The sequence below is a fragment of the Balaenoptera acutorostrata genome, chromosome 17 (assembly GCF_949987535.1).
Source record: "Balaenoptera acutorostrata chromosome 17, mBalAcu1.1, whole genome shotgun sequence".
Lineage (NCBI taxonomy): Eukaryota > Metazoa > Chordata > Mammalia > Artiodactyla > Balaenopteridae > Balaenoptera > Balaenoptera acutorostrata.
Genome location: NC_080080.1, coordinates 18,839,855 through 18,867,658, shown reverse-complemented (window position 1 = coordinate 18,867,658; position 27,804 = coordinate 18,839,855). Strand labels below are relative to the sequence as shown.

The following is a 27,804-nucleotide window of genomic DNA, read 5'->3' as shown; positions in this document are numbered from 1 at the left end:
CCTGCAGGCTGAGCCACTTCAGTGGGAGGGAGGACGATAAACTTGCAGTATTACAAATACAGAGGACAAGCTCAGATACAGAGCCAGCCTTCTGTATGTGGTTGTGCAGAAGTCACCAGTGTCAGGATTCAATTTAAAAGTCCCATGATAACCGTAGCCCTAAATCAAGCCTCATCATTGTCTTCATCAACGATGTCCTTTCGAAACCCAGAAAAACAGAGCCACCCAGATTTCATTTTAAGGAGAACTTTATGTTCTTTTCTTTTCTTTCTTTCTTTCTTTTTTCTTCTTTTTTTGAATAGGTTTAACTGGTGTGAAGGGAGATAAAGGAAATCCAGGCATTGGAACGCAAGGTCCAAGAGGCCCCCCTGGGCCAGCAGGTAACTCTTCTTACCTAACAGGAAGCTGCAAGATGGAAATCCTAAATCTTTATATTCACTTGACATTGCAGGTGAGGCAAATGGCCATATTACATCCTTGTGTCCAACTGGAATGGCTATGTTTCTCGTTCCTTTCATTGGAAGGCCAGTTTGTTAGTAATGAACCTCCCAATACACAAGCCCCCAAAGATACAGCATATTCTGGGATCTTATTGGTTGCATGAGTTAGGCTGGGCTAGGCTATGCTGTAGTAACAAACCAATCCCCAATGCTTAGTGGATTGATACTTACCCAAAGTTTGATGTGGGTAGGGTAACTTTCCCCCCATTTTGGAACAAAAGGCCTTGAGGAGAAAGGTAAAGGAAACACATCAACTTCCAGAATGCAGGATAAAAGATGTCATTTCCAGTCATATTTCACTGGCTGAAACTAGTCATGTAGCCCCAGCCGACCTGTAAGGGAGTCTGAAAATCTAGGGGAACACATGGATATTTGATGAACACTCGTAGTTTCTGCCACCATGGTCATCTTACTGCATGAGTTTTGTGTATTTTACTCTGTGCTTTTAGAATGGCCTCCAGATGATCATATTCTTTTATTAAAGTTATGAGTTTACAATCCTATTGTATATTTACAATCCCCGTCTTAGCCATATTGAATCAAATGACTTACCGATTTTTCTTTCCAACCTAATGATGATTTTGGAAAATACTTTTTGTAGGAGACATTCCTAATGCAATGGATTCACTTTGAGTATAAATACTCCTGTTATTAGAGATTGTATGAGGAACTGATCTAGCTCGTGCCTTACACAGAATGAGTGGTTGGTGAATGTTAATTGAACGGAACTGAATGCATCTGAGAGTCACAACGCTTTTCAAATATAAGGTGATACGTGTTCCTAATTTTCATTTTGGTTCTAGTTGAAGAGTTTCATTTCTAGTTGAAAAAGGCCTTCTAAACACTGTTGGAATCCAGGCCTAAAGCAAAACAAAACAAATGCATAAACCAGAAAAATTCCAGACTGACATACTTCTTAAATTCACAAAAATTTTAATGCCCCTCTCACTTTCACTCAATGTAAGTTCTCAACTGATTCAAGCTAGCCTAAAGAAATTTTGGATTCGTATATTGGGTCCAATTTCAGAATTCTCATTTTTCTCCTCCAGTATAATTTCTTTCAAATTTAGACTAATTTATTCCAATTATCTGGGGCCATAAACCAGTATAAGTTATAAGGTTGAGATCAAGTGTGTTCATGTGTGTGTGCACATGTATGTGTGTGTGTGCACATGTATATGTGTGTGTGTGTGCATGCCCATACATTGAATTCATAAGGAACCTGCATTGGGAAACAGAAGCTCCATAAAGAAAACAAGGTTGACAGTGGTATGCTCCTTTCCCTTTCATATCCAAGAGGTGATAAAAAAAGACTACATTTTTCTGGTTTCCTGAGCTGATTGAAAGCATTGACCTCCAGGAGAACATGTGATTGCAGTATGATCCTCTGTCCAGGAATAGAACTCAATGAGTAGAGAGAGGAAGATCACCCTAGTTGTTAAGATGTGTAAGAGTTAGTTTACTTCTTGGTAGTCTGAAAACTCACCCTGTGATGATAAAAGACCAACTGTTTTCATTGGTGGGTACTTCGTAGGTCCTTCCGGGGAAAGTCGGCCAGGAAGCCCTGGACCCCCTGGCTCTCCTGGACCAAGGGGTCCACCAGGTCACTTGGGGGTGCCTGGACCACAAGGTCCTTCTGGCCAGCCTGGATACTGCGACCCCTCTTCATGTTCTGCCTACAACGTAGGAGGTAAGTGGCAGCCCTTGTGGGCTTTGAGCAATGTCTTACTATGCTTAGTATCATAATGGTGAGGGTGCTATAAAAGCAGACCTATTATGGGCAGGAAGCAGAGCTTGAATTGCTCACTACCTTTTAAATTATCCAGAGGCATCTTCTGTAAAGTACAAATTAATATAGAGGTTACCCCTGAAGAGGAAGTTTAAAATAATACCACATCTAAGTCTTCCTTGCTTCCAAATGACGATCCACACAGATTTGGCCTCTGACCTCATATCTGATCATTGAGGGACATGTTTGAACATTCTTTGGGGCCTCTCATTCTGTGTTATTTCTGTGGTGTGGCCATGATGCCCTCTAAAGTTTTACTCTTGTTTTGGGGAAACCTCAAACGTAGAACTTTCCCCGTAATTAGGAGGGCCCTGGAGATACTGTTGGGTGACATCCTGCCCACCGCATGCATTTTAGGTCACCAAGGATTATTTTAAGAAACAAGAGTGGCCATGCTGTCCTCGCCTCTTACTAACTACTAGACTGAGATTCTGAAAAGATTATGCTTCCTGAAAACATCTGTGGTCTGCATGCTGGAGGGTTGTGTAATGGGACATTTTCTAACATAGTCACACTTGGAAGCATCAAGAGAGAGGTTCAAAGACTGCTTTCGGGCAATGAACTTATTAGCCAATGAATTTAAATTTTCTGCTTTAGAAGAAATTTAACCTTATTTGCCAGAGGGACTGGTCAAAGTTTTGCTGATGTGTTTTTCTCTGTTCATCTCTTCCCTCCCCGTTCTCTCAAATTTCCCTGTCCCTTATTAAGATCTGATCCCTTACAATGATTACCAGCACTGATGTGGAACTCCTCCACTGATTACATTGGCCTGGGCAATTGGCTGCAGATACAGAACTGTCCTGTTGACCACCACCACCCACCCCCTGCCCCTAACAATGGGCACTCTGTTTCCCTGCCTCACCTGCTTCCCTGCCTGCCCACTGTCACATTTCTTGCCCTCCCTGCTCCAAACACATACAATGATAAGACTGGAACTTAACCAAATCACATGTGTCAGTTGTTATAGAAACTGACTGCACCATATCAGCCTGAGCGTAAGTATAAGATTGTCTACCAAGAATTATCCCAAGCTTCCCTAGGTGAAGGCCCAGGAATAGCTACTTAAATGTGTCTTCTCCTCTTTCCTGTAGCCACACAAATTGCTGGGCATCTTTCTCCCTCACCACCCTACTCTCCATTCTTCCTCTGATCACCTCCCATCACTACTGTCCCCTGGTGTTGGAATTCTAACATGAGATTGGTTTTTAAAATTTATTTTTCTTTCATCATTCTGCTGATATTTCAGGGTTTCTTTTGTAAATAAAACATGTAATATTTAAGCAGTTGGCTGTGATTCTAGTTTCCTAACAATTTCTGCAGTATACCTGTGCCTTCCCTCTTTCACTAACCGTCTGAAACCTCCTGGGAAAGGTGCAAGCAGTGTGGTTGGTAAAGGTAGCTACTACTTTCTACCCAAGCAGGATATCTCTGTACTTTAGAGACTATGTCTCTATGGACCCATATAAGGGGAGGATATCAATTTATGGTTCCTGGGTTCTATCAAGTCCCCACCCCCACTCTTCCTCTCTAGCTCCCCATCCTGATCAGCCAGAATTCACCCCTGTCCAAGATGAGCTGGAAGCCATGGAGCTGTGGGGCTCTGGGATTTGATAGTCTCAGGAGAACTTGGAGGACCAACCGCAAAAGCTCCTAAGGCAACTTATTCAAGAAGAATGTCGTTATGTGGTTTGTATGCTACCTTTGGGGGGGGCTCATTTCACCAGCCTACATCTCCTCCTTGGATATTGTTAATAATATTGTTATATTAACAAAAAGTATGTTTTAAAAAATTCCCCTTAATCCATGACACCATAGGATTGATTTCTCTCTGTTGTTTTAACGGCACGCTCAAAGAAAAATTGGCCAAGAAGTTTGAACTCTGGAATCTTTTCTGTGTTAGATGATCTCAGGTCCTAAAATGCAACAAGACAGATACGACTGTCTTTGAGGAAAATGGGGTCCCAGCAGAACAGGAATTCAAAGGGACTCGAAGATTATGCTGTTTATCCTTATCCCCTCTAGGAATGACCTTGCTGATAAGAAAGAAGGGACATGATTGGAGAAACTACCTCTTGCTAAATTGATCTGTCCAACTCTGAGATCACTTGGTAACTAGCTTCACTGGTATCCAAGAATATGTGTTAGAATATAACCTTTCTGAATTTGGTGATTGTAAAAATAGATTGGGTTTTTAGTGGCTTTTGACATGTAAAATAATGACTTTCCACTGATTCTGATGGAAAAAGATCCAATTTTGATGAACAATTTATCCAGCAGTATGTTCCAGAGCTTGCCCTCCTTAACCACATGGATTACTTTGTACATGCAGATATATTTTTGCAAACCTATTTCCATTCTTTTTTTTAAGCAAATAAAAATTTAAAACAATGTATGTGGATTGTTTTTATTTTATTCCATTTCTATATGTCACCTTAAACTTTTGTAGTCTTGGCTTAGGTTTAACCAGAAAAACGACAGCTGCCTACCTTTAGACACTCATTCAAACATTCATTCATTCATTCATTCTGAGTATGGTAAGACACTTAACAGAAAAAGGCAGTTGACTTGAGCCTAACAGACTGACAGAATTCTATTATTCATTTATAACCTACCAGACAGCAATGACTGTGAAAATGTAAGACTGATGCTAAATAAATGTTTGCCTAAAGAACTTATCTTTTGGTTTTAAGAAAAGCCTGAGGGCTTCCCTGGTGGCGCAGTGGTTGAGAATCTGCCTGCTAATGCAGGAGACACGGGTTCGAGCCCTGGTCTGGGAAGATCCCACATGCCACGGAGCAGCTGGGCCCGTGAGCCACAGCTGCTGAGCCTGCGCGTCTGGAGCCTGTGCCCCGCAACGGGAGGGGCCGCGATAGTGAAAGGCCCGCGCACCGCGATGATGAGCGGTCCCCGCACCGCGATGAAGAGTGTCCCCCACTTGCCGCAACTAGAGAAAGCCCTCGCACGAACCGAAGACCCAGCACAGCCAAAAATAAATAAATAAATAAATAAATAAATAAATAAAATTTAAAAAAAAAAAAAAAAAAAAAAAAAAAAAAAAAAAAAGAAAAGCCTGAAAAACTCTAGAAGACAAAGAAGAAATGAGGTTGAATCTAATAGATTCTAATTTCTAAACTATAATTTGTCTTTTGCTCATAAAGGAAAACACTAGGTGTTTGAAAAAGATTTGGGTTCTATTAATTGTTTGTTGAAAATAGAAATGAAAGAGAACCACAAACTGAACGTATATTCCTTTTCCTCTGTAGCATCTCCCTAATAACAGGTAATTGTCAGAGGTAGGGATGGGGTCATTTATCACCAGAAGCTGGATTCTTCCTGGATCAGGAAGATCTCTTGAACTTCTTTGGGTCCCCTCACCACACAGATTGGTTTAAGACCTTCTCATCCAAAGTATTCAAACAAAAGGGTCTATGTGTGCCTTTGGGGATCCAGGTAAACATATATATATTTTTTGCTGCCTTTGCAAGAAACGAAAGAGGACAGAGAGCAGATAACCAGCAGTGGTTCCCTTTTAGTTACGGCACATGCTTCCACATGTAGAAAGCAGGACTAATGAGGAGGAAAGCTTGCACAGGATTGAATGATGTGACCCAGAATCACCTGAGAGAACTCTTTAAATGACTGGGGTGTGTCACTAGTCATAGCATTCCCTTGTATCTGAGATTTCTTGGTCTTCAACAAGTGAGTAGAGAGGATATTCTGTATGCGTTAGTGTTTGGCCCTTGGAAATGCAAAGACTACTTATGTCACTCAGAAGACCTTCAAAGTTTGATATAAATGGTGAAGTATAAACCACTAGAATGGTTTATACCATTGATATGTATAAACCATTCATATCATTCTTTTTTTTTTAAATATATTTATTTATTTATTTATTTTTGGCTGCGTTGGGTCTTCATTGCTGCGCACTGGCTTTCTTTAGTTGCGGCGAGCGGGGGGCTACTCTTTGTTGCGGTGCGCGGGCTTCTCATTGTGGTGGCTTCTCTTGTTGCGGAGCACAGGCTTTACGCGCATGGGATTCAGTAGTTGTGGCACATGGGCTCAGTAGTTGTGGCTCACAGGCTCTAGAGTGCAGGCTCAGTAGTTGTGGTGCATGGGCTTAATTGCTCTGTGGCATGTGGAATCTTCCCAGACCAGGGATGGAACCCATGTCCCCTGCATTGGCAGGCAGATTCTTAACCACTGCGCCACCAGTGAAGTCCCCATATCATTCTTGAGTTGTGCAGATACACTTGGCTTTGAGTTTACTTGGTGATCTAAATTTGTTTATTTAAGCTATGGGAACATTTCATTAGTTTGGAATTTGTCATCACTTGGACCCAGTTCATGAGATTTTTATTGAGTGAAATGTTCATAATAAAAGGTGTAATTCAAATTCAAGATTTTTATGTTTACAATACATTGCCTTGTAATAAAAGCTTATTTTGAAGTACATTTTTATTGACTTACCTATTTTGGCAGGAATATACTTATATTTTAATTTATAGTGTATATCATTTCTGAAAGTAATAAAGTATCATTTCATAAAAGGACATTACTCCTCAGAATTTTCATCACTTTGGTTAGAAACTCTTGATTTCTAGAATTACAGACTCAGGGCAGAGTGGTTGAAAAGTTTAGTTTAGGAGATAACTGAGCATAAGTCAGAGTTTGGGAGAGTAACCAGGGCTAGAGATATAAATTTAGGAGTCAGGTGCATGTAGGTAGTATTTAAAGGCTATGGAAATGGATGAGATCACCTGGAACATTTCCCTACCTTCTACTATCCCTTTTTCATTTTTGTTTCCACAAGTCTCCAACCTGGTTTTTCTTATTTTATTTTGAAATGTATCTCTCAGCTAAATAGTCTCCAGACTACAGCCACAGTGAACTAGTTGCAAAAACCCTTGATGCATGCTCTCTCTTATTTCTCTATCTTTGGCATGCTTTTTCTTCCAGTTGGGAAACCTTCATCTTTGTCCCACCCCAGTTTAAAGGACCTATTTATTTTTGTTTGTTTGTTTGTTTTCACTTTTATTATGAAAAATGTTAAACATATTGAAAAGTAGAGAGACTAGCAAATAAACATATACCATCACCTTTAAAAAATAATTTTTACCATTTGGGCATATTTGTTTCATAAATTTAAAGTATTTTGATACAAGTTATGGACATCATGACACATCACCCTTAAACGCTTCAACATGCATCCCTGAAAAACTAGGATATTTTCCTCAAATCCACAATTTCATTATCACACCTTATGAAAGTAACAGTTATTCCATAATAACATTTAATTTCCAACTTCCCTCAGTTGTCCCAAGGAAGTAAAGGACCTACTTTTATTCATATTCACCATTTGAAACTAAGCCAGACTCCTCTTCCTGTGTGAAGCCTTCTCTGAACCCCACCATCACCACCTGGACAACCTCCATAACCATGACACCATAGTCCCCTTTTCTAGTGAGTTCTTTAACCTCTGAGCTCCCATTTTACTTGTGTGCATACTTTAAGCAGTCTCAGACTGTCCACAGTGTGCTTAGCACTTAACAGCTGCTCAATAAATGTTTGTAGAATCATCGCACCCTAGCACAGTTTGATTTGTAATCTGAGTCAAATCATATACTTAGTCTACAGTGGGAAGAGTTTCCTCTAGCTATAAGCCAGAACATTTGGGAGACAGCAATAATGCCTAGGAATGAATGATCAGCTTCTTAGAAGCTTGCAAATTCAGATCTATTAAGTATTTCAGAATGTGAGGAAGAGGTATTTAAATCTTGTCTTCCTATACATGTATTCATTCATGTGTTCATGTATTCATCCTTCTCTTTGTGCATGCATCCATCCATCTATCAAACTTTTAATTAGTATCTGCCATGGTATCAGCCACGTATTAGGGTGTAGGGAAAGAAAAGGTGAATATGATGGTGTAGGAGCTGCCTAACTTCTTGCTCTAAGTTGAAGCAGGTAAGGTAATTTGGACAAGATTGTGGAAGATCTATCCCATGACAAAATGTTCAGATTTCTGCCTGAAAGCAATAGGAAGTCAGTAGGGGTCTTTAAGTAGGTAAGTGACCTGATTGGGCTTATTATTTGAAGGCACAATTTTTATATAGTGTAAATTTAAGATAGACTGGTGTGGGGAAAGATCAAGAAAAGAAAAAGACATTTAATGAAGACCTCCCACATATTAGCCTCTATTCTGGATTCCTTATATTAAGTTGATTTCCACAAGTTAGGTAAGTATTCCCTTTTTACAAACGATCAAACATGTAAGGTAAGTAACATGACACACATCCACAGAAGAGGCAAAGAAGGGATTCTAACTCTAATTGGTTTTCTCTCATAGCTCATGACCCCTTCCCTGTATATACCATGCTGCCTGGTGCAGTAGTTCAGATGACGAGGGCCTGGACCACAGTGGTGCAGTGAGGAATAAGAGGAGGAGAGAGATTTGAGAGCTGATGAGGAAGTATGTACTATGGGCAGAACTTGACTGATGGGATAAGGTTGGGAAATGACAGGCAGAAGGTAAGAATGGTTTCAAGATTGCAAGTTTGGGAGATTGAGTGAGTGGGAATTTCACTGAGTTAGAAACTTGAGGAGGAAGAGAGAATGATTTTAGAATGGCATGCTGGTTTTGAGGTTTTTCTGCTTTTTTCAGAGTAAAAGTACAATATTAACGGCAGATAACAACTCAAGAAGGTTGAGACGGTGAAGAATGATTTTGAATGACTTAGTCTGTGACAACCATCAGGACTTAATCCCTTTGGGCCTGTCCCCCAAAAGAAGGGCTGTTCAAACGCAGAATGGAGGTTTCCAAGGTATGAACCAAACTATTTGGTTTAAAAAAATCATAACTTTTTGTTCTGATTTGCTGTGGCATTGGAAACACTGATGTAAACGGTCCATTTGTGCTAGACAAGCTCAGAGTTCAGAGAATTCCTTTGCCACAAAGTCCTGGTTATTCTATACTCTCTAGAATAACTCTATCCTTAACAAAAATTAACTACATGAATATACTTGCAACAGTTTTACATTATTTATCAGACTGAATAATTTGATTAGAAATTTGGCTGACACGAGGTGCTTAAATCTATTGATAAATGAAAAAAGCAAGTTGCAGAACAATATGTACAATACCTATCTATTATTCTGTTCATCTATCTGTATTGAAAAATTGGGATGAATAGACTCCAGACACTTAACCAGGCTTACTTCCTGGTTATGGGATTGTGCAAAGTGTTCATTTCACTTAACTGTTCATGTTTAACATTTCTGTATTGTTTGAAAAATATTTTGCAACAAGCGTGTGCTCTCAGAAGCTTTTACTTTACAGGAAAATCACAGGAAATTTCAGAGTAAAATTCTACTTTACAAAAATAATCTATTACTTTTTAATAGTCTCATCCTAATGAATGATGTGAATGAATGAAGAAATATGAGTCACTGATGTTTAGGAAAATGGAGGCAGGGATACTTTTAAAAGCAGAATAAAAGGGGCAGTAGGAGGGCTGGGATGATTTGCTTGTTTTGGTAGCATTTCTAAATGCACAAATGTTAGTAATGATTTACTTTTTTCTCTGTATCTTGCTAAGTAATAAAAAACATACACTGGCATAAATAACCATATTTCATTGTTTGTTTGTCTCTAGAATGTTTAATTGCATTTTATCTTATTGATTAAAAACATTACCATGACCAATGTAGTGAAATTCAACTTTTCTAACCTAACTTAAAAGAAGTTTTATAATGGAATCCAAAGAAGTAAAAATATCTTTTCTTCAGCTCTAAAATGAATTTTGTATGGTAACAAAACAAAACTGAGTCAGATAGAAAAGATATGTATAATTACCGAAGACATTCATCTCCATTTTTCACTGTCCTGTCGTCTGGCCCAGATTCAGTGACTTCCGGTAAAACCGTATCCCTGTTATGCCCTAAAACTCATGTCACAAAATCGTTAACCATCTCAGCTTTCACTCTGAGAAATCATTGTTATTTGAATGTGCTCAGTTATTGAATAGATGTATTGAAGAGGATTTGGTTATTAGAAAACTCATGTGCTTTCACTTTACCTGTCCTTTCTCATGTATATGGTTATATTATGCTTCTGAGCTGACAAGTTTGCAGGCCGAAAGGATCGAACTTCACAAAGAGTTCTTTTTACAAACATTCCAGTTATCAGATTTGGACACCTCGAGTAGAAGCCTTGCTAACTAAATCTCCATTGTCACTGGTCACCACCTGCTCTTGTTCTTGGAGTGTTGCCAACAAGTTCTATCTCTGATTCCACTCTCCAGTGTGAGCATGTTTTATCAAATCAGGAGCGAGCCACAACTTGAAGGACCACAGGCCACAGAAAAGCCAGAAAATTGGATACAATTCAAAAGCTGATTGTACAGGTAGCAATAACAGTCTGTCTACAGCATTGGGAAAGTTTACTTTTCTTCTCCTGAAATATCTACAGTCCACATCTGGAGTGCTTTCTGAAGGAACTGGATCTCTACCTGCATGGCTTAAAGATAGCTTTCAAGAATGGAGAGTGATTAAAAAGACCATGAACCCGGTCACCCATCTACCCAGCAGCTTGGCAGTGGGCCAATAGCCTGATGGTTTCTGCTGTCATATTCCTAGATAGCTGAACGATGACATTTGTGGTCACCAGAAAGATTATGGCTGGGACACCATTTCTGGACCCTAACATTTACTTGTTATTTTGTTTTTTTGAATTTTTGCACCTATCAAAGCAGGCACTGACTGCAGCAGTATCAGGTGTGTTTGGAATCAGTCACTTGCTTTGTCACTCATTAGGGACCTATATTAGCTTGGAGTTGTTGACCATACATTCTTCCCTTAACTGATTAAAGACTGGCCTTCTCATCTCCCTAAATCTGGTATCGCTAAAGAGACACTCTGTACGGTCAGGCCACTCAAGGTGACTGTTCTCTTGCTCTCTGTACGTCCCCTGATCGACCGGTGCCTGCTTCCCCCACACCCCACTCACATGACTGACCTTCCTATATGCTTGCGCCGGGCCCCAGCTCGTGATTGTTCTTATCCAAGGGGTGGTGAGAGGCGTGCCCCTCTGCAAATTTCCCTGGTAACCCGAGGTCAGTTCCCCCTGTAACTGGCAATCTCCGCATTCCCCCTGGGAGCGAAGACGGCGCCCTGTCCTGCCCATGGTCTGCCGCACGTGGCGGGGTGTCGCTCCAGGACCTCGCTTCAGAGAGGTAGGCTCCCCCATCCATTAAACCACTGATGTCTCTGTCGCTGACTCTGGGCTCTTCTGTCTTGAAGCTGGGTGAGTAGAGGCCTTGCAGGCCTGCAGGGTGCAGCCCAACACCAGTGCCAGATCAATCATATTGGCTGCTGTGTTAGAGACAGGCTAGCTTCAGCTAAAATTATATTCTCTTCTTCTTGAGCACAAATTACTTTCTCATTTCCAGACTCCCTCAGTATGGCCACGTGACATGTTCTCAACCTATGAAATATGTTTGTGTCTTCCGAGTCAAGGGAGTTAAGAAGTATGTGTGTATTGTCTACCTGTTTCTTTTCCATTTGCCACCCGAATGCAGGGGACTCCAAGGTCTTCTAGGAGGCTGGAGTTATAAGACGGAGGGTGTTTGGGTTCCAGAATGACTTTGTGGGAGGCCATGCTAACTCCTTGCTGTTCCTGGAATATGCCAGGTAATGTCCTATCACGTCTTGCCATTCCCACTGCCTGGAATGCTCTTCGTCCAGATATAACCTCGTGGATCTCTCCCTCTCCATGGAAGCTGTCCAGGTGTCCCACAGGTTTAACTCAGTTCTGACACTATCTACCTGGATTAGCACCAGATGCCACAGGTTAAGGGCTCAGTCCCACAAGAAGGCCCTCATTTCGGATGCCAGTCACAAGGCCAAGTTACCACCTGTGCTTCTGACTGACTGCTGTAGATCAGAGGTTTTCATGACCCCCTCCTTGGCTTCGATTACTTTGCAAGAGCGGCTCACAGAACGCAGTAAACTTCAGTTTACTTACTTGATTATTGGTGTATTACAAAGAATAGGAAAGGATACGAATCAACAGCCAGATGAAGAGATACAGAGGGCGAGGCCTGAGCAAAGGAGCCTCTGTCCCCATGGAGTTCGGGGCTCAGCACGTTGACATGTGGATGTGTTTTGGTTCCCCAGCCTGGAAGCTCTCAGAATCCTGACCTTTGGGTTTTTGTGGAGGCTTCATTACATAGGCATGACTGACTAAATCATTGGCTGTCGTTGATTATTTCAAACTCCAGCTCCTCTCCCCTCCCTGTCATCCTTAGATGTGGTCCAAAAGCACCTCATTAACATAACAAACGACACCTTTATGGCTCTAGTCACTTAGGAAATGCCGAGGTTTTTAAGAGCTCTGTGCCAGAAACAGGGACGAAGACCAAATATCTATCTATACATAGATATATATCAGGTATATATATATACACACATCAAGTATATATATACATCAAGTATATATATATCAAGTATATATATCAAATATATGTATATATATCAAGTATATGTATATATACATCAAGTATATGTATATATATCAAATATATATACATATCAAGTATATATACATATCAAGTATATAAAGTATATGTATATATCAAGTGTATATATCAAATATATGTATATATATCAAGTATATGTATATATACATCAAGTATATGTATATATATCAAATATATATACATATCAAGTATATATACATATCAAGTATATAAAGTATATGTATATATCAAGTATATATATCAAATTATAGAACGTATATATATATCATATCTTTTTTTTTATTATAAATCACAATGGGACACCATGATAGCAGGAAACTTTTATTCACGTATGCATCTCAAACACCTAGAACAGTTTCTGGAACATAAATATTGGTTGAATGACTGTGCAACAGAGCAGCTGATTCCTTGTTAATATAGACTAGAGAGCTGGCTAATTAATCACTGCTTCCATGGTTTAGACTTCCAGATTAGATTTTCTGAAGGACACACATGCATATTTCTCCATGATTTATTGGCTCTGCATATCCACTGTGCCGGTAACAGTGCATAATAATAAAGTAACTGATAATATTTTTCTAACAACTTATAAAAATATTTTATCTGGACTTTGTGAATTTGCCAAAAAGTAAAAGACAGATAGGCTTTATGCTCAGAATTTCCTCTCAATATTAAAAACCCTAATATGTATAAAATAGATAACTAATAAGAACCTGCTGTATAAAAAATAAATAAAATAAAGTTCAAAACAAGTAAAATAAAAACCCTTTTTAGTTTCACGATTGGTAAAGAAGATGCCAGATGGCATCACCATTTTAAAGTGTTGGCTCTCAATGGTTTAATACAGGTTGACAAGTTGGAGCTGCATAACCCCAACACATAAAGCACAGGTGTACCATGAGCAACAGGTGCTCTTCTGGCAGCCACTGTTTGCAAGACTTTAATAGGTATTAACTTTGGAATTGAAAAGTGAAGGCAGTGAAAACAAAGTCAAGACTTGAAATAAAGATTTGTTGAAAAATCAAAGAGCGTCTCATGGACCAAATGGCACTGGCAAAAATGTGTGTCTCCTTCAGTGGTCCTGTTTATGCCATCTTCATGTGGAAAATGTATCCTAAACCTTCCTGGCAGCCAGCCTAATAACAGTTGGCCTCAGGTGGGGTGATTGGCTGTTTTACTGGTAGCTGATCTCAGGTTAACATTCATCTAAGGCGAAGAAGCCCTGAGCAGTAGTGATGCTGCGAAACTACTCAACTCTCTTATTTTAAGTTTCTGGGGAGAAGCAGAGAGAGAGAGGGGGAGGGAGAGAGGCTATTTCTCTGCAAGAACCTATATTTAAGTTGATACGGAGTCTTAATGTCTGTCTTGGAAAGATCATACCTTCTTAAATAGGGTTCTATCCAATTCAAACTTAGCACTGTAGAGATAGGCAGCAAAATCCCTCCTGGGGCTTTTAGGCTTTGCAGACTCAGAACTTGCTACCCGGTCTATGGGAGAATTTTCAGCCAGGAGACACCTGGACATTTAATGTTGTTCTTGGCCGACTGTGGTACTAAACCCTTTTTCCAGGAGAAGGTAGGAAAACAAATCATGCAGCATAGTAAAAAGATGGGGCACGGGCATAGTGACGGTGCCTGGATCTGGCAAGGAGGGAATTAGCAAGAAAGGAGAGGAAGGGACTCTAGTAAGAATCTGATAACTGCAATTTACATGCATTTTTTTAAAAAAACTTCCTTCGTTTGGGTTAAACCTGACAAGTAAAACAAAATTCTGCTCTTCAGTCACTTTTAAAGATGGCAGCATTGCTTCATCACTACGACCCTAGCCTCTGGGCCAGCTTGTGGCCCAGTTTATCTAAACGAAGAGACATTATTTATCAATCTCATTGCCCATAGTTCTTAGTATTTGCTTTGTAAATTTAGAGTAGGAAGTAGGATGAGAAAAGAAAGGATTGCATTCTGGGTAAAGGATGGCTTTAAAGACCTGCTTTAGCACTTAGCTCTATCTTGGCCCACCCGCTAGGTCCTAATGGAACCCTGGGGATACCCCAGGCCTGGAGATGAGGGCAGGCTGTGGCAATGACGTCACTAGTAGGTGGGCCCTACTCCAACCCAGGCATGACAAAGGGGTGGCACCAGACTTTTGTACAGTATATCCTGGGTGCTGACTTCTGCTGGGGTTGAGCCAGTGTGACCTCGTAGGACCCTGGATGAAGAGCCCGCCTGATGGAAGAATGAGCTAAACCAGGATTTACGGTGAGTACACCCGTCTGTCCTATAACGCGGCATATGCATTCCTAAAAAATAATCCCTGCGTGATGGATTATGGGTTTATGGGAAAAATGGAGTTGAGGCAGAAAAGCTCAAACCTTATACCATCTTGTAAGTGATACAAGAAAACTATCACAGTTTTAAATATCACAAGTTCCTAATAAGGAAACATTATATTAAATATAGAACGCTATTTTGACAAGACACGGTTTGCTCGGCAGAAGTGTTGATAGTGAAGAGTTGTGGTTTTTGAACCATGGAGAATAGCTGGGAGGAAGATTATATTTTTTCAAATGAAACAGGAAACCAGAGGTAGATGGCTGTGGCTTATTGTTGCTTTTCGTTCCTCTGAATGGGCTTAAGACAGAAAGGGGACCTGGAAAATGGCAATTCAGAAACTTGAGAGGGGACTAAAGCGTCATAGAAGGGCCCACCCTTCCCTACCCCAAACTCTGCGTATGGTGCGTCGGATCCAGGAAGCCCCAGGTGGAACCCTCCCCAACTGAGCCTGCTTGGTTCCTCTTATTCCTCATTGGCCTGAATATGTTTTTTATCTCTCCTTCAGGAGAGAAAATAATTGGGTTGCTGTTTTAAAGAAACAATAGTTCTTTTATTGTTTTGTTAATTGCCCCCTCTCAAAAAGAAGCTATTTGTGGGAACCCAACTGAGATCAGATGACACAAACTGCTCTCCTGCTGCAGGAGGTTTGCAGTTAACCTTACCAACTAAAGATGAGTGCTTTTCAGCATTCAGTGCCCCAGAAAGCAGGTGATTATTGGGAGGTTAAGATTAAGCTCTTTTCTTTTTTTTTTTTTTAGTGTTGTTTCTGTGTTCATTAATGTGATTACTTTATGCCCCCCCGCTACTGCAAAATCACATTTTCTATGTTTCAAAACTCCGCAATACTTAAGGCTTTTCCTTTTTCCTTTGCTGTTAGAATCAGGACACTTAATGTTTTACTGAGGAGACACAGCAGGCAATGCATATAGGTGAAATGGAGAGACAAGGTGTTGTGTATTATTCTTTCACAGGTCATTATGCTCAACTGGATGGTTTTTCACATTTACCTGGTGTTAATAGCATAACACATAGCACCTGGTGAAAAACTGCATATGGACAAATAATTTTGGTTTTAGTGACTTGATTCCTTATCTGCACTAATTTGCACATTACAGGCACACATCACAACAGAATATCTATCTATCTATCTATCTATATATCAGCTTTCTTTTCCTTCCCATGTGATGTTGGAATAATTAGGGTTTCCTTCTTTTTCTGTAAGTATTCGTATATTCGTATTTTTTAAAGTTCTCTTCTGTTTCTTCTGTTCATTCTACTTTAATTGGAGCTACAATTCTGGCAGTTCAGCTTGTCTTCCCCACCTCAAGTTCCTGGATCCCATACAGCGAGTTTTTATTTTTATTTGGCTACCTGTGTTTGTGTTCTCCTAGGAAACGCACAGGTCTGGCTGTTAAACTCTTGAGCAATGGCAAATGGGCAGGATTGGGAAGTCTGATAGTTTCTGCTTCTCGAGGCCACTTGGTGCAAAAGCCTCTTTGCTCTGGTTCTCTCCGAATGCAAAATGGAGTTAACTCCCAACAGCAGGAGGAGCAGTTCAGTCCAGCAATATAAGCCCGTTTAGGTCTACGTGGGTCTGTAGCTCAGGCGAGCCCTCCCCCTACAAAAGGACTCTCACACAGCAAGTGAGAATGAGGTTTATGGTGATCAGTCTCAATATTCTCACTGAATATTTAATACAGTCGTCCCTCAGTATGTATGGGGAAGTGGTTCCCAGGACTCCCTGCAGATACCAAAATCCAAGGATGCTCAAGTCCCATCCGTACAATGGTGTGATACACTAGGCCCCCTGCATCCATGGATGTGGAGGGCTGACGGTATGATGACCGGGCTCAATAGTATTATAAAGCACGTCGCTATGATCTCACCTTCTCAAATCCTGCAGCTGTGTTAGAAACAAGGGCTTCCTTCAGTGAGCCCTTCTCAATCAAGAAATATGTGCCAGGCATCGTTCTAGGTGCTTGGGATACACCAGACAAAAATTCCTCCCTACGAAAGCTGCTGCACCGGGAGCTGGAGGCTTATTTCACACTGGCTCACACCCAAGATCACCACATCAAAAGGGATGGAGCTTCTTTTTGGTCCAATAGTTTAAACTGTAACTGCCACTTCCTTGAATGGTAGCTGTTGACCTGTACCAGGTCATGCTTGCTTTATTACAGAATTTGTGATACATAAATACTCCCTTTTTCTCATCTAGTGGCGGCTAAGTCCATGGACTTCTGAGGCAGACTGCCTGGATCCAAACCTGATTGTGCCACTTAGCAGTTCTGTGACCTTGGCCGGGTTACTTATTGCTGCCTCAGCATGCCCATTTTTAAATGGGGAGGTAACACGATGTACATTATAGGGTGATACAGGGATTAAATGAATTTTAGTTTATATAAAGCAGTTGTGTTTGGCGTATTAGCAGGTGCTTACTATCAGTACTTTATATTTAATGTTTATACTGTTTTCCCCTAAATGTACTTCTATCACAGCTCATAGTTTTATCAGCACCTCTGACACCCAGGTGCACTTATTTACAAATCTATCTACAGCTCCTTTCTGCCCTGCGATAGACAGTCTGCTCTTTAGTGGGGCATGGAGGTGTTGGGGAAGACATGTGTGATTTCTGTTTCCCCAACACCTGGCATATAACAGGCACTTAGTACATGTTTGCTGCATGAACGGGAGAAGGGGTCAGAGACACTCCTTGATTGGCTAGGGCGAGAGAAGAAAACTACCATAAAAATGCCCAAATGCAGTGTCTCGGCATTTTAATTTCCAGGGAGGAGATTTTGCTGGACACATTGATCCCAGCAGCCCAATCTCAGTGCCCAGCACAGAGGTGAATAGGATCCAACAGGAGAGATATGGACACACAGTGTGGGGTCTGCAAACAGCGTCACAGGTGGGGCAGTGAGATTTCTAGGGAGCAGATAGGCATTACTTTGTTATTTTGGTGTCATGGAAACCAAGAGGCTCTATGGGACATAGAAAAAAGTGAAGCAGTTTGAAAATACCTCAGGACAAACCTTACCCTACTGAGCTGGAGGGATGAACTCAGGTGATGCGAGGTTAGATAAAATAGTCACTGAAAAGAAAAGTGAAGGTGGGCCTTGTTTTCCCAGGTGTCAAAAACAGGGAGCTGGAACGTGAGGAAATCTGCATGAATGGGCACTTGGCAATTTTAACTGCAGTGCTACCTAGGGTTTGGTTTTTTCATTAAGCGAGAAATTGAATAGTTAACCAAGTAAGCAGTTTTATTCTTATCATCATTATAACATTCAAATCAGATTACATAATAAAACAATTCTATAAAATAATGTATTTTATTGCTATTTCCTATTGAAGGAATATCCCTTCCTGACCTTTCCCCACAAACCTTCAGTACCCATAACAGGTTTCTTGTCAAAAGGCAGCAATTGTTTCACCCTGCCCTGTAGGAAGGAGAAACTCATCAGGAAGAAGTTTCAATCACCGCACTGTTATTTTCTGAAATTTTCTTTCTCCTACAGCCGATAATCTTCAGGTCTGAAAGACAAAAATCAACATTTATTTTTTCACAAATCAGTTTCATTTTCTCCCGCGTGATGCAAGAAGATTATTTTCCAATTTAAAATGAAAGTAACTGTTCATCAAGAAATATCTACAAATATTATTCTAAATTTTTGGTGAAAAACATTAAGGCCAAATCATTGCAAAGTAGAACAGTTAAGTGACAATTCCCAAGTTCTTTGCAGAGTATAAATATAGGCCCCCGTGTGCCTATGCATGAATGTATGTAGTGACTTAAAAGCTTGAATTCAATTTCCCAAAAGCCCTTTTAATAGAAAGGATTATATATAAAGATATGGATTTGACTAATAATGGCAAATTCTGAATGAGCAGTTTCCCTATTTGTATTATTTTGTCATATGCTAAATTTAATTTTCATTACAGTAGCATACAAAATACATGTATAAACACCAGCCCTTTGATATTTTAATTACACACACATTTATTATATACATATATGGTCTTTTAATTTACTATATACATATATACTCTTTTCTTCGTTTATATATTTATAGGATTAATCACACCTGAAAGTTCCTTCCAGTAGTAAATTAAAACAAAGAACATTTTCAGAGAAATGTTAAATTTTAACAATGGAGAAAATGAGGAATAGGAAATTATGAAATGCGAAAACTGTTAGTGTCCTGTTATCTTTTACAGAGTAGTGTATTTGTAGGTATTGAGCTCCTACGGAATTTTCAGAAGGAATTAAGTGATTAGTAAATTAAATAGATATTTTTGAAACAGCTGTAAAAATATTCAACAGTTTGAATTCCTTTAAAAAAAAGAAAACAGGTGAACTCTGTTTGCCCTGAAACAACTTATCTCATCCCTTTCTACATTTAAATCATGTTTTTCTTAAAAAAAAAAAAAAAAAAAAAAGACAAAGAGACCAGATAGCCCAGATAGGAAGGCCAACAGTCTGGTAACTAAGTAAATGAACTATATTACAATTTAAAATTATTGTTTAACTATGAGGAACACAGGCACTGATCTGGGAAACTAACCAAATATGCTTCACCGTATCATCATTCTGTAACAACAAGAAGAGAAACTGCAGCATTTTGTCACTGTTTCTGAAATCTCTTTTCAAATGTAAAACCTGAATCCAAAGTCTGGGAAATGACAGTTTGATACAATAGCTGGAATGGGCTCCAAAGTGTACCCTTTTAATCTTGGGTATGTGACTCAGTACAATCAAAGTTCCTAGTCAAGAGACACCAGAGCATTTTAAGAAACAATTTATTCTCCCATCCAGCTGGTTCATATAATTACAAAAGGGTGGTGGTGATGCCATTGGAAAGAAATCTTCTAAGATTTCTAACAAGTAGTGCTAACAAGAAGTCTGTGCAATTCAACTCAAAATTAAATGTGCTTAGTCACAGCCTGGTTGTTTCCACACCAAATGTTAATTTAGTAACAATGAGATGAGGAAAGTACCCTTTAGTGGAATTTACAAGTAAAATAGGAAGCATGTTTGAAGGGTGTAATCTGTCATGTAAAAAATGTTGACAGTGACCTGAAGGCAATCAGGGGCTAATAAAGCCCAGTTTTGTTTCAAGACATTTTGGAGGAAGTGAGGAGGGTTAAGATGAGGGCTCTGTTAGGGCTGGGGCAGTGATAAGTAAGAAGAAAGGATGGGTTCAGGATTCAAGAAGCAGAAAATTAACTTGTCCAGGGCAGGGAGGGGGAAGAGGGAAGAGACCAGGGACGTGACAGAGGAAGGAGCTACTGGAAAATGACAACTCAAGGGTGACTATTAATTTTCAGCTTGAAGAACTCAGGAAATGGCAATGCTATCTATTTGTTCAGGAGAGGGTATACAGGCAGGAGAACAGATTCTGAAGGGAAGGATTTTGTTTTGAATATGATGAAATCTGGCCATGGCAGGCAGCTAGTAAGTAGGATTTGGAGGTTAGGAGAAATGGGGCAAAGGGAAAGACATCTGAGAGTCTCTAACATAGATTCTTTCTTATCCCACTTCCACAGAGTGGAAGAACTTTCACTAGCTCTCCACTGCTTTGTCAAATTCAAACACAGAATTCAACACATAACCCTCCAGGACATGGTCCCAGTTAACCTTTCTGAGTCATTCTTTCCACACCCTGTCCGTTCTGGTCCCATTATACTACTTGCTATTGCCCAGATAGAAACTTTCAGACCTCTGGACTTGGGTACTTGATATTTTCTGCACTTGGAGTATCTCCTATCTCTTCTCTGCCTGGTGGACTTGACTAATCCTTCAAAATCCACCCCCCAAATCACATGTTCTGGGAAATCCTACACAACTCTTCCTTCCTAACTTAGGCACGGCTCTTTTCCCTGAGATTGCCAGAGAACTTCATGCATACTTCTATTACAGTGTTTCTCAAATGACACTTGCCCTAAGTTAAGTGAATAAATGTTGTTATGTATGTAAATAACAGTGCTGTGTGCTTATTAGATGCCATGAAATATACTAACTGCCTCACATGCACTATCTCCTTTTACGCTCCTAACTATATAGTGAGAAAGACACTGTGATCAACCCCAGTTTACAGTTGACAAAACTGATGCTCAGAGGGGCTGAGTAACTTGTCTAAGGATACACAGCTAGGAAGTGGATGGTAGTGATCTAGTGCAGACCTTCTGACTCCAGTGTTTGCAAGCACCATTTTATTCCACACAACTCCTATCCTTTGAAGGCACAGTCCCAATATAATTGATCTTATACTACCAGCAATTAGCACAGTATCTTGCATGTAGTGGAGGCTTGTAAGATACTTGTAATTACAGTGACCGCCTTGAAAATGCCACTTTGTTTGCAGACTCATCCTTTCTGCTTTTGGAATCTTTTGCAGATGGTTAATTTGCTTCTAAGGGGGGGGGGGGAACAGTATCATAGCCAAGAGACTAGATACATTAGATGTTCGCAGAGCTAGAAATATCAACTCATGTGCGAGACAATCAAACATATTACCTGGCTACAGGAAGTACCCCTGTGGGGAAAAGTGAGCTTTCTACACTAAATATGGTTCTATTTCTCTCTCCACCTACACAAATGAAAGCAGGTACACATACAACACATTTGTATTGCTTACTCCCACTAAAAGAAGGCAATCCAAGATAATATAAGAAAGGGGAGGGGAGGGCTATTTAGCTGAGTGGGTCTCAAACTTCAGTGGGCATACAAATTGCTTGGGCTCTTGGAAAAATGCAGATTTTGATTCAGTTAGTCTGTAGAGGGTCTCATGATTCTGCATTTCTAACAAACTCCCACGCAATGCAATGCTGGTCCGTGGACCGCACACTGACAAGCAAGGGTTCACCTCAGACCTCCGACAGAGCTGTTCATAAGACGGAGGGGGCGACTATTTGAAGATGCTGAAGAAGCAAAAGAAGCACTTTCAGTAGGAAGTTTCTAAAGTTGTGCTGTACGTACAACTCTTTTTTTTTTTTTTCGGTTTTAAGGGGACTCAGTTTTAATCCCCACTTCACTTTTATCTTTCCCCACATCTTTCAGGGAATGGGGTGACGACCACTCTGGCTACTTCCGGCTGAAATGGGGCATAGTCCTGCCTAAATCTAGGGGAATGGATACCAAGTTAGAAATATTTGAGTTCCAAGTCCTGGACCTGAGACTCGTATGATTAAGATCTCAATCCCTTGGTCCCCCATTTTGGTGCAACCAATTCAGTTAAAATAGGAGGGGTAACAAGTGAAACTTTAATAGTAAAACTAGATCTCATTCCCTTAGGAGTTCAGGAGAATAAGTCTGAAACCTGGTCTGGAACTGGCACTTCAGGGAGACTTCGTAGCCAGTTGTCTAATTCTACCTAAGTAGGTTTTAACTTCTGATGTAGTATTGACGTATCCATAACAGGAGCTATTGACCACTACACATATGTCTCATCTTTCTATTAGTATCTGATCTAACGTCATTGTTTGAAATTTAATAGTTAAGAGAGGAGTCCTTGTAACGTACGGTTGGTACGGACTAACGTACGGCCTAACAGAAGGTAACACACTTCCTCATTAGCTAGACATGATTCCAATCGATATATAGTATCCTTCTGGCTCTTTACCCACCAGAGGACTTTATTAACAGGCAGTTTTATGCTTTTCTGATACAACAATAACTAATTGTAAATTATGATAACATCAACAGAGGCTGGATACTAAAATTTCTTTAGCATCTATCATGAAAGAAAGATTAACTTGGACTTCCCTGGTGGTGCAGTGGTTAAGACTCTGCGCTCCTAATGCAGGAGGCCCAGCTTCGATCCCTGGTCAGAGAACTAGATGCCACATGCATACCGCAACTAAGAGTTTGCATGCCATAACTAAGGAGCCCGGCCTGCCGCAACTAAGACCCGGAGCAACCAAATAAATAAATAAATATTAAAAAAAAAAAAAAAAGATTAACTGTATCTTTAGTAACTGAGTAAATGTCATTGTATTTAGGTTCTTAAAAAGCTGCTAGTCTATGTACAACAATATTACATTAATCAGAATTGAATTCTCAGGGACTTCCCTGGCGGTCCAGTGGTTAAGACTCCATGCTTCCAAGGCAGGGGGCGCAGGTTCAGTCCCTGGTTGGGGAACTAAGATCCCACATGTGGCGTGGCCAAAAAAAATTTAAAAATTAAAAAATAAAAATAAAAAGTCCTGGGGATGTAATATACAGAATGGAGACTATAGTTAACAACACTGTATTGTATATTAAAAAAAAAAAGAAAGAAATACAAAAGGTCAGTCTGACTGAGTTTTAAGTCACGTCCACTGTAAGAATGGAATTATTTAGAATAAACCATTCCAGGAAATCTGGTCACATCACATACTCCTTGAACTAAAGATGTTAGCTGTGTACAGGTAATAGACAGAGCAATGGTGCTGCTACACTCATTTCCCCAGACACTGTACGACTAGCCTGATCAGAAAAAGTTCAACAGTGATTTTTTAAAAACTAAACTCACTTCTAGGTACAATGGAATATTACTCAGCCATAAAAAAGAATGAGATAATGCCATTTGCAGCAACATGGATGGATATAGAGATTACCATACTAAGTGAAGTAAAGCAGACAGAGAAAGACAAATATCATACAATATCACTTATATGTGGAATCTAAAATAATGATACAAATGAACTTATTTACAAAACAGAAATAGACTCACAGACATAGAAAACAAACTAATGGTTACCAAAGGGTAAAGGTGGTGGGGGGAGGGATAAATGAGGAGGTCAGGATTAACATAGACACATTACTATATATAAAACAGATAATCAACAAGGACCTACTGTATATAGCATAGGGAACTCTATTAGTACTCTGTAATAACCAATATGGGAAAAGAATCTGAAAAAGAATAGATACATGTATATGTATAACTGAATCACTTTGCTGTACACCTGAAACTAACACAACATTGTAAATCAACTATACTCCAATATAAAATAAAAATTAAAAAATAAACTCATAAGATTGTTAAAATTTTTTAAAAATCAAAAATTTTTTCCAATTAAAATTAATAGGAATTATTGTTACATTCAATTACCACTTTTAAGTCATAAGCTCTATTGGCTAGGAAATGTAAATGATTTGATTTTGGTTGTTTATATAAAGATTGCTTTTTATTTTAACAACCAGTCCTAACGTGTTCATATCCAAAAGAACAGTATAGTTTAGAAGGCTTAATATGAGCAAAATTCAGGACTGGAAATACTGAGGTCTATGGTTTAAGCCAATGCTGTGCTCGTTGAAATGATGGAAAAGCTGGAACGTAAGCTTTCTCCCCAAGTCCAGCTAATAACTTCTGACCGTGAAGAGTAGCAAATTAAGTTAAATCTTGTACAAAAATGCCACATGACTAGACTGGCACACAATTATGGAAAATCTTGAAGATGTCCAGGTCCCAGATCCTTATATGGGTTTTGAAAAGGTAAAAATCCTTCTCCACCGTCTTTAACTAAGTCTCTGATCTGAAGCACATTTTATAAAGCCATAGGTAAAATTATTTTTCTCTGGGCATTCATTTAACTAAAACCGCAAATCTGTACATTTTTGGGATGAGTGGCTTTTATATCGAAGGGCAAGCAGAAAGCTGAGATCCTTGCTGTCTTCCAGAGCTACAGACTGCACAGGATGCTCACCAAGTCCCTTCTGCAGTGCTGTCGTTCCTGGCACCTGTTTTCTTTTACAGAGCTGTATGGATTGCCTATTAAACTCCCTAAATCTAATCCTACTTTCAGCAAAGACAATTCCAGGGCCAATCACGGTTGTCCTCAGGCCGCCTCACTTTCATCCTCATAGCCTCTCTCTTTTGCAGGCACACTTCTAACAGCACACTCTGTAAAGAGAGTTAGACCAGGAACATAAGTTTTCATCATAAACATCTGTTTTCAAGCGTTTACTGATGCTGAAACTTTCCACTTAGTTTCTCTACAAAGGTGAGGGTTATGCTTAAAATAAAGCATTACTGATTTAATGAGCGAGGAGTAAAAAACATATTTCTTTTTTGATTTTGTTTCATCACTCTGTGGATAATGTGAAGCAACTCAAGTTGAAATTTTCTACATACCTAGTTTTTCCTAAGAAAAGCTCTCCTACAGAGTTTTGTAGAAATGAAAATTAAAAGTTTCAAATGAACTGTTTTATTTTTACCCTACATAATGAAAAATTTCCATTACAGTGACAGCATTATAATTTCCATGGTTACTGTGGTTTTGTAATGTGTCGGCAAAACTGCAATGACCATGGAAATAATTATTGACAGAATTAAAATAAGTTGACCATTTGAAAGCTACAATCTCAGGCAACTGAACTGTGAAAAAGAGATAGTGTTATTGTTTTATCTTTGAGAAACAAATTCTAAGTGTGTACCCTACAATCACCACTTGCCCATGGCAAATGCACATTTACTCTGTACCATCAAGAAACACAAGATAAAACTTTATAACATATTCTGACACAATTTACATATCCATGAGACGTAAAAACTACTAATAAACCAAGTATACACACTAATTTAAGAAGTGAGGTATATAGGCAATACTTCTCATATGAGAAAGTGGCTTTTAGTTATAAAACAATATTTATAGTTTCCTCATAAATATCAGTTTCTTTCCTTCTGGTCTACCATTGTTTTAAAAATAAATAAACAACTAGCATAACAAAATCTAGAGTATGCTGAAGTTAGCCCTGAGGGAATACAACTTTTTAAGTGATTGAAAATAACTTAAATGAAATCCCAACAATGGTAGCTGTTAACTAAGATTAAAATAATTTTGTTAATCACCTACTGGGTTCAAAGCTTAGTTTGACAATTGTTACTGTTGCTTAGAAGCTTTTTGTCTCTAACAGAAATGGTAAAGAGCTTACACTGAACCAAAAGCTAGTAATAGTTGCAATTAAAAAATGTACATTTTTATACTATAAACATGTTAGGTTTTATTGCTAGGGAAACAAAAACCAAAGCAAGCTATTTTTGTGTGTATTTATTTATGGTGCAATCCAGGTACATCTGTTTCAGTCAAGTCTCTGCAGGTTCACCATCAGATCTATCTTGAATAATTTCCAATTACTACATTCCAAAGGAAGGTTATATTCTTGGCTTAGCTATTTGGAGTGGAACAAAAAGTATATTTTAAGTAGGTTCCTTCTCCAAAAGGAGAAAAAAAATTTTTTTCTCATAAAAGCAAATCTATCAGTAATGAGGAATCTCACTTTCAAGGGATTGCACTGCATGGTGTATCAAATATTTTAATTGTACTTCTAATGTATATACTATTTTACACTTGAACTTTATTAACACATAATATTAACAGATATAAGTTAACATAAGTTAACAGATATTGTGTGGCTACTAGTGAGGAAGGATCACAACTTTAATAAAGCATAAAGGAAAGCCTGTGTCTAATGTATATTCCTGCCAGAGGGAAATTTGGAATGAAAAGAAGGGGCAGGAAAATCCATTTCAAAACAGTAACTCAATAATGCATCATGTGGCTCTAAGTTTCACTAAAAGTCTCCTTAAAAATAATTATAGAAAAGCCCTTTCTAATTCCATTAATATAATGAAGGCATTCAGTCACCTTCTAATTTGTTTTAAATGAACCAGTAATCCCTTAGTAAAATGAACAGTTTGATCAGTACTCTGACTATGATAACATTAAATATAATTTGTTGTGAATGGTTATTTCATTATTATACTGCCTGGATTAACTGATTTAGAATACACTTTAGAATATTCATGATATATAACTCCACATGAATAATATGTGTTTGGTCACATAACTAACTAAATAGCACCTTTGGTAGTATTTCCAGTTTAAAAAAAAAAAAAAGTACCACATCCATCTTGGTTAGGAATATAAGTTCAATTATGACAGAGTTTCTATAAGAAAATCAGATATGACATACTTAGATTTACAGAATAAAACTGATGTCATATCCTGCAGCCACTGAAGATCATGCTTGTGGGGAAAAAAATCTTGTAAATTGGGAAAATGTGCAGTGATACCATATATAGAGAAAAATCATAATTTCCCAAATTTGTAAAACACACAAACATAAACACACAACATAAAAACTAACACAAAGAAATAGGAAGTTAGCACACCAAAATGTTAAGTATGGTGAAATTATTTACTTATGTATATATCTTATTCTTATTTTCTACAATGAACATTTAGTAGTTTTTAAAACCCCCCAAATTAAAATATTTTTCAACTGAATGCCTGAGTTTACTTTCCAAAGAGTATTATGTTTCAAGTAAATGTTGTCTATTTTATGTGCAGTCTATATTATTGTAAATTTTTAGTAAAGAAAAGGTTCCCGGGTGGTAAATTTAAGCTAATAAATGATTTCTATAAGTTAGGGATTAATTTCAATTTGTGGCAAATTCCACATCTCTTTTAAGGAATTTTTAAAAATGTTAACATCTTCCTAGAAAAATGTTCTATGTTTATATGGACTGAGTTTTAAGGATAAATGTAAGTTCTATGTAGTTTAAGTAGGAAAAGGTACATTGGATATGTCTTGACTAAATGACCATGTAAATCTCTAAGAACAAGTTAAATTAAAATTATTTTTCCTAAAGTTTAAACATCAT

General features: G+C 38.8%; 2 protein-coding genes across 6 annotated transcripts in view; one reads left to right on the top strand and one right to left on the bottom strand.

Moving 5' to 3' along the window:
- COL14A1 (collagen type XIV alpha 1 chain) overlaps nucleotides 1-4,681 on the top strand; it is a 243,696-nt gene extending 239,015 nt beyond the window's left edge. For 3 of the 4 annotated variants that reach the window (XM_007188834.3, XM_007188835.3, XM_007188833.3), the window contains exons 46-48: nucleotides 303-380; nucleotides 2,035-2,190; nucleotides 3,821-4,681. In XM_007188834.3, the coding sequence (XP_007188896.2) occupies nucleotides 303-380; nucleotides 2,035-2,190; nucleotides 3,821-3,900 (314 nt within the window). In that variant the 3' untranslated portion in view covers nucleotides 3,901-4,681. Of the gene's footprint in view, nucleotides 1-302; nucleotides 381-2,034; nucleotides 2,191-2,997 lie in introns of all 4 variants that reach the window. The other variant, XM_007188836.3, reaches the window with a different exon arrangement.
- Nucleotides 4,682-18,396: 13,715 nt separating this feature from the next.
- Nucleotides 18,397-27,804, bottom strand: part of MRPL13 (mitochondrial ribosomal protein L13) — a 37,465-nt gene continuing 28,057 nt past the window's right edge. For both annotated transcript variants that reach the window (XM_007188837.3, XM_007188838.3), the window contains one exon: nucleotides 18,397-18,688. In XM_007188837.3, coding sequence (XP_007188899.1) covers nucleotides 18,667-18,688 — 22 coding nt within the window. In that variant the 3' untranslated portion in view covers nucleotides 18,397-18,666. The remainder of the gene's footprint in view (nucleotides 18,689-27,804) is intronic.